Genomic DNA, 7,525 nt, shown 5'->3' on the forward strand with positions numbered 1-7,525 from the left:
TCAGATAAATGGCAGTTTTGCTGTCCATAGTTCTGCGGAGCTTGTTGCTGGCTACACTATTCTCAACTAGATCCGAAGGCAGCCACCATTGCCACTTCAAGGCAACTCAGGATTGGGCGTTAATGAAATCATCAGTTGTTTGGAAGCCTCTATTGACTTCAGTGGCCAAGCTCGTACCCATTCATGTCAAGGCCTGGACCTCCTCCATAACAACCCAAGAGGCACTGCTGCCCCTCGACCTCATGCACGGAGCGCTGCGCCCAATCTAGATATAACGGTTTGGGCATTCATACGAAAGTTGTCGTTCAAATATCCATTCTCAAACTGCGTCTTGAACCACATCAGCGTCCGGTTATCCTTCCACTGTGGCCAAGTTGAGTACCCGCCACCACCCTTGTTCGGATCCAAATTATACAAAAAGTTCAGATAGTATCGCCGATTGCTTGTCGTTGCGTAGCTTGGTGGCGTGCCGTCAAACACCTGAAATAGATCCGAGGCATGATAGGTTCCCAAAACATTATGCTTGTGTAGATAGGACGACAAATATGACCAAATTGGTACAGTGGGACTTGACTTTGTGGCCATTTCGAGGAATATACGTCTCGAAAGAGTAAAAGTAATGTCACCCACCAGAGCAGCAAGCCGCTTATAGTTAGGATAGAGGTTACTGCAATTTCCTGTCCTGAATGGACTGCCGGCCTCCTTGCTTGGATAGGCATTGACCAGTTCGGCAAGTTGAGACTGGTTGGCATCTGGAAAGTATACACTGGACAGGTATTCTACTAATTTGTCATCTGTACTCACCATTCCGTTTTGAAATATGGAAAACAGCGTTCCTTCGTCTTCTTGATCACCGACAATGACAGGTACTGCGTAATACCGGCCGGAGGAGATCAGTACTTCTGGACTGTCAGGGAGTACCTTACCGTCTGGTCGCGGCAAGAATGGAATTGATGAACCGGTGTAAGAAAGGAAACTCTCAAAAGAAGTCGCCGCGCGGTGAAATTTGTCATAGTCAGCCCGGCGAAGGCAAGGCAATGTGTCGCCAGTGCTATTACACCCAGCTACATTGACGACTTGGTCGTATACAGCTTGAGCTCGTGTACTGTTTACTGGATTGGCAGGCAGTATGGTACCTGAGTTCATAATTCCGGCTCGGAAAAGAGGCTTCCCCTTGTACATGGCATCGCCTCCGTAAAGCATCATCTGCCCCAACACTGATATTGAACCAGCCGACTCTCCCCATAACGTCACTTTATCGGGATCCCCCCCGAAGTAGGCGATGTTATCTGCAACCCATTGTAGTGCCATACGCTGGTCGAGCCAGCCGAGATTGGTGCTTGCGTCCTTTAGAACCTCAGCACCAGGAAGGAAGCCGTACGCGCCGACGCGATAGTTGACGCCAACATAGATGAAGGGGAGTCCCTCGGCACTAGCAGCGGCCAGGAGCGAAGTCGGATCATAAGTATTGGTGCTGCCGGACTGAAAGCCTCCGCCATATATCCAAAAGAGTACCGGAAGTCTTTCACCCGCTTTAGTCCCTGAAGGTCTTTGAACCGAAACCGTGAGGCAATCTTCAGATGACTCAACAGGTTGAACAAATGGAAACTCTAGAAGCTTTTCATCCAAATCTGCCAAAACTTGTCTGTTTTTGGCAGAAACTAGAAGTTGGGGGCATGCTTTCGCTTGTCCCGTGGCGTTGAATATTCCTTTCACGTCAAGTGCCTGTGGTGGTTTCAATCTCAACGGTCCTACGGGTGGCCGAGCATACGGAATGCCATTGAATGTTTCGGAAGTCAGTCCGGCACGGCCGATGATCGTTCCGAAGGGTAGCTTCACGGAAACATGCTGTGTATTGCAATTGCCGCAGGACACTGCCGCCACCGTTGCGGTGAAGATATAGAGGGCATTTAAGATAGTAGCAGATTTCATTATCGTTTTTTTCTGATAGACGAGCATGAGGAGGTGAATGGGACAATGATTGGGTGTTGTGTTCATCAAAAGGTTCACCATAATATCGCAGCTGTGACTAAGGGTCTAATACCTCTTTTGGCGCCCTACATAAACGCGTCAGCGGCATTCACAAAGACGAAGCCGACCAGGTCGAGCTACTCTTTGTGATAAGGCGTACGTAGCATGCGGCAGCTCATTGCCTCCGGCTCATCCGTTTGCCTAACCTATTGGGCATTGATGGGATGGCAAGGATCGAGGGAGTTGCCGTGTCCGCCGGGGTCGGATGGGGACTGATACTCCTTTTGATCGCTACACCTTTACGCCAAGACTGCTAGTCCATCACTTTTCACGAGACCGAATCGCCAGGGACGCTGTTTGCTGACGTGATACGCTGAGACCTCGCGGGGGGGTGAATTGTGGCCCATTCGCACTTGTGGACAAGCGGAGAGAGAATGGAGTTTGATACTATCCTCCTAATATAAACTTCTGCTGATATAGTTCACTAGAATTAATATTCTCAAAACATAGAATATAGGATCAACGCCGAACTTGCGTGCATTATTTTGATACCAAACTCTGGTTGGCGAAAAACGACGACGCGACTGCCTTCCGGGTAACAACTTCAGTCACTGCATAAATGTTACCATTTTCGGAAGTTAATATTTACCACCAAGGCTCCTAACAAGCAGTTGCGTCACGGAGTAACTTTTGTAAGACCGGTAACCCGTTGGTAGCCATGAATATCCTGATTGTTGTTGTGTGGGTGACCATTACTCCCCGCATATTAGCCAAGGGTAATCATGTCAACCTGTGGTGCATTGTGACAACAGACTATGTTCAGTTTGCTCTAGCAAAAACTCAATAGACAGTAGCCATCATCTGTGCGCCCGGTTTCTTCCGACGGGTTGAATTTGGGGAACATTTGGGACGCGTTACTAATGGTAGACGCTACCAGGATGCCCGTTGTTGACTATAACCTTGCTCAACATCCTGCTATCCCAGATTGCCCGAAACTATAGAATGCCAAGTAGCACTAGTCAGTTATGTAAGCGGCGTGACGTTCACTCGGTCTTCAATGTAACTTTCGGATCAATCATAATACCAGATTAGTAATTGAGCTGCAGCTAGAGTAAGTTTGTAGACAGGTGCACATTTCAAAGTCTCACAGCTAGTTTTAAAAATCCTAGAACATGAAATCTATCTGGATGGCTCAGTGCAGCACCAGAGGCGACAATCCAGACGGGTATCGAGGGCAAGAAATCTGGCGCCATACCTCAGGATTATTTGCAGTTGACTCGGGGAATGTCAGCGCAGCTCAATGATATAATATCCCGGGTAATGATCAAGGCATGAACATTTTCTGCGCCACAACCGGCCGTTCCCTTGTCATGGATTGCAACAACGATCAAGCCTGGCGTGAACACGCATATGGAGACAAAGACTCTTAATTTTGTTAACTCTGTTACTGCCGTACACTACACAGGACGCGTTTATGCTCGGTACCTGACATCATCTATATCTGCATGCTTGTTGAAGTTGCTCGCTTGTCGTAGTTCTGACTCAGCAATCATGTTCAACTCCTCCGACGCAAACTGCCTCGCAGAAATGTGCTTGTCGAACAAGACATCCAACTCAGCAAAAGGTGCGACCGTTTGTCTCTGGAACTCTAAAAAACGCCCAGGTGGTTGTCAACACCCCGACGCCAAGCCATACGAAACCAGTCTTGCCCTTTAGCCCCGCCTCAGTCGGATTAATAAGGTACGGTTCTATAGTGTTATCCATAATGTTGACAATGTCGTAAGCGTTACGCGCGATAGAGAGTGTCTGAGAACGGAGGCGTGTTGCTGAAATTTCGGCGGCGAGGGCAAATGACTGTGGCCCAAGGGTAGCTGAATATATTCCAAGCCAGACAAGTGCGAGGGCTAACTGGCCCATTTAGCAACATTCTCGTGAGTCGTAGGATAGACAGCCGATGACAAGAACATCAAGCGTCAGCAGGTTCATGCCCCAGAGCAACAAGGTTCGCCTGCCGAAGAACGTCATCAGGACCCACGAGAAACATGCTGCAACAAAGGCAATGGCAACACTCCCAAAGTTCAGCTTGTAGACGTCCCCTGCGGAGAGACCGGCCTGTGAAAATATTCTTATAGTTTAGGCAGTTAAACAGAGATTGTTAATGCCCTAAAGAGAACCCAGATGCTTGCGGTCTAGTGCCTTGCTTTGGAGGAATAGTTACCAGGTTTGGCGGTCAAAACCGTAACAGCATAAGGCCAGGCTGCTTAACATTATCCACAGGTAACATGCCCATTATAGCTTGTGCAATATAACCTTTCTCGGGTATTAGGTTATTAAGCGGGTCCTCATCATTGTATGCATTATAAAGGTTACTATGAAGCAGTCTCTATTGTCGCTTTTGCTTAAAACATTTAGCGCAATGCTTCTCTAAAGCCGCTCTTTTAAGCCGTTTTCTTGCGGCAATTAGCTTATTTTTAGGAATTCTTTCTATTAATAGACTAGTGCTTAATTCTTTAAGTGTCTTCTATAGCTAGATAATATCAGGGTGCATGCTTCTTATCTCGTGTCTCAGAGCGGCGGGTAACGTAGTTAGGAGACCAGGCTGCCAAAACTAACTAATACCTTAAAAGTATTTAACCGCTATATGATCTGGCTTTTCCCGCATAAATGCGGCAAATCCGTCACAGGATAACACAAATGCGATGTAACTTTGGCTAAATACAGTTTTATTAGCCTATATAAGGTGTTAAGATCTCTCTACGTTTATATATTGCTCTGGTTGTAAGTTAATAACTTTTGCACGTGAACTTTGAGACCACAAAAGAACCTACCATTAAGCTGCTTGCCGATTTCGCGCCTAATCATATGCATAGATGCGCAGCAGTGAGCCGCTCAGGACAAAATAACGAGACGTCGTCACAGCCAGTGGAGCCGTTAAACTTCCTGCGTCATAGCAGGGAGAGCCCAAACTTAAGCGATTCGCCTACTATTGCTACATACATGCGCCCAATGGCGGTTAGGCTAGTTCGGCGGGCGTGAGACCCCGACTAGCTCTACATCACTGCCTAAACTCCTCCCACTGTTTGCTCCCTCTAAGGTTCTGGTTCTGCTCATGCAATTATCATACAGTTCCTCCTGCGCCTCTAGATCGAATCCCCTGGCGCTAACTCTTTCCGCCGGGGTGATACTTCTGGTCGTGGCCTCAAACCCACCTTTGATCGTCGGGAAGCTATCCTCCACTGGCTGTTTTCTCTTCCGGATCGCGTGCTTGTTGGATTGCGGCTCGGCTCGGTTCGAGCCCGACTGTACCATGCGCAGGTACGGCCGCAGGGATGGTAGACATGCAATTATCAGGCCGACGTTCAAGTCGATATCAACCCAGAGAGCTGTGGACAGACAAGTCAATTTACCTTTCCGGATCATGCATGATTATTGGCTCGGTCTGTCAACTGAGATGCAGGGCAATCAGGAGGGACAAAGGTCACACCCCCGGGACCCCCTCGCAATCCGAGTTTACGGAAACAGGGAAGAACTAGAGATAGGAATGGACCAAGACTTACCCATCATTGTGAGGGAGCTGCTTTGTGTGCCCTTAACATGATCAAGCTGTATCATCAAGAATCTTGACAAGCAGAAGGCGATGTTGACGACGCCTAGTGCGAAGATGAAATACACTCCCAACTTGACAAGACGTTCCATTTGAACATTTCTATAGATGGATAACGGGAAGATAAAGACTAGATGCTCGGGTCAGTACCAGCTTGCATGCTTGCTGGTGTGAGATGGATGGGAGGAAAGGAGGTCGCATTACTGAAGATATCACCCGCGAAGTGTATAGCCCACCCAATCCGGAAGACGTCCATGCTACTGACCAAGACATGGCAGTTGTTATCGAATGACCTTTACGCTGTTAACAATGCTCTAGAGTTGAAACGAGGGAATCAGCGACAAGGCTGATGAGGTATGGCATACCAATTGCAGTGCACTGGGACGGTCCAAATCACATATATCACGATGGAGACGAAATATCCAATAATCGTAAAGGCGACAAGAGCCCAGAGAACTTTTCTGTGGTTCGTCAAGACTGCCGGAACAAGTTGGAAGTAGAACGCCAAGATGGCTGCCTTGCTAAGATGGAATGATGTCACGATGATGAGAGTTCCAGCAAAGTAAGTCTGCGACCGTCGTTAGCTGTAGTTTTCCTTGGCAAAAAGTCGCGACTAAATTGCGCAACGGAAAAGAAAGAAATAGAAGACCTTCATGGCCGCCTCTACTGTCTCTGGACTAAATCCACTGAGAGACGTGTCGACGTCTGGCTCGAGCACGTCCTGGCTCAGGTTGATACTATCGCACGATGAATATGCCACGGATGTGCACCAAGTCAAAAGGACAAAGATATCGCTAATGGTAAGACTCTGCCGATTAATTCTAAGTCGCAAGTATAAACGGGCTGCAACAAGGACTAAGGCCGTGAGAATGAGAAGCCATTCGACAATAATAACTGTACTACCGGTTGGACGGTTTAAAGCCATTGCTGCAGAATGCCTTGAATACCGTCTGCCGGCTCAACTGCTAAAGGGTAGTGGCCAAGATGGTTGTGACCAAGATGGTAATCTAGGAATATATTAACGATGCCCAGATATATACACTGGAGACGGAAGCGGTGAATTTAAATTTGACAAGATGAAGACAACTCAAGATGAAGATACCTTTGGGTCTTGGCAGAATCGACCCGAGCGTATGGCGTCGATAACCAAGACATGAATGAAGCCAAAGCCCCAGACTACATACGCTACTGTCCGCATGCCATGGCTACTGTTGCTGGTAATCGGACACAGAAAGCTCCGCCACCGCTCAATCGACACGGCACGGGCATCAGCTCGCGATGTGCCAAATTGAGGTGGTTCTGGGCATACGTCTAAGTGATGCCCTGTGTCGCTGACGGACTGTTATTGGACGTACTACTTTCCTGCCGCTTTTTTCCCCTATTTCTCTGGGGCCAAAGTGGGTGAGGGGTGACAAGCTGACGAGCAGCAATTGGGCGAATAAGGGGCATATATGTTCCCTGTATAGTATCAATATGGGAGTTGGGGAAGACAAAGCGCACCGGGACGGAGCGAGGAATCCGCATTTGATGTGGTCTGAATGCGACAGCAGGACCAAAGATTGAATGCATCGGTACCAGACCCTTGTTGGACTGGCTCAGCCGAGATTAGAACTTGAACCCTCCGAGCAAGGGACCAGACATTTGATAGAAGAAGGTCTACAGAGTACCAGCCGGACTCTTTCCTCTCTCTCCTTGCCATTATCTGATCCACCAGACATACGGAGTACATACACATCTGAGATGCTCTTCACAAGTCTAACCCATAACGGGTTAGGTACTCGAACTTCACCCGCTAGCTGACCTCTGGACTGGATATTGTCAAAAAATGGTCATGTAGTGAAACAGCGCCGTCCGTGTCCCCGCGTCTTTCGTAGCACCAACGGCAAAAGTCCAGTAGCTAGCTAGCCTTGCAAGAGGGAAAATTGCCCGAGGCCGTGCGGGAGGTCCGGA

The 7,525-nt window shown here is 48.2% G+C and overlaps 2 protein-coding genes across 2 annotated transcripts; both read right to left on the reverse strand.

Moving 5' to 3' along the window:
* Window positions 1-240: 240 nt before the first annotated feature.
* On the reverse strand, window positions 241-1,932 carry VFPPC_03730 (cholinesterase; the record flags this gene model as incomplete). The annotated part of the gene is made up of 1 exon (XM_018283197.1): window positions 241-1,932. The coding sequence occupies one exon, from the start codon at window positions 1,930-1,932 to the stop codon at window positions 241-243; it is 1,692 nt and encodes a 563-aa protein (XP_018147968.1).
* Window positions 1,933-4,989: 3,057 nt separating this feature from the next.
* VFPPC_17478 (hypothetical protein) lies at window positions 4,990-5,280 on the reverse strand (the record flags this gene model as incomplete). The annotated part of the gene is made up of 1 exon (XM_022429181.1): window positions 4,990-5,280. One exon carries the CDS (start codon window positions 5,278-5,280, stop codon window positions 4,990-4,992), a length of 291 nt encoding a protein of 96 aa, XP_022285792.1.
* Window positions 5,281-7,525: the final 2,245 nt, after the last annotated feature.

This window comes from Pochonia chlamydosporia, chromosome 2 (assembly GCF_001653235.2).
Source record: "Pochonia chlamydosporia 170 chromosome 2, whole genome shotgun sequence".
NCBI lineage: Eukaryota > Fungi > Ascomycota > Sordariomycetes > Hypocreales > Clavicipitaceae > Pochonia > Pochonia chlamydosporia.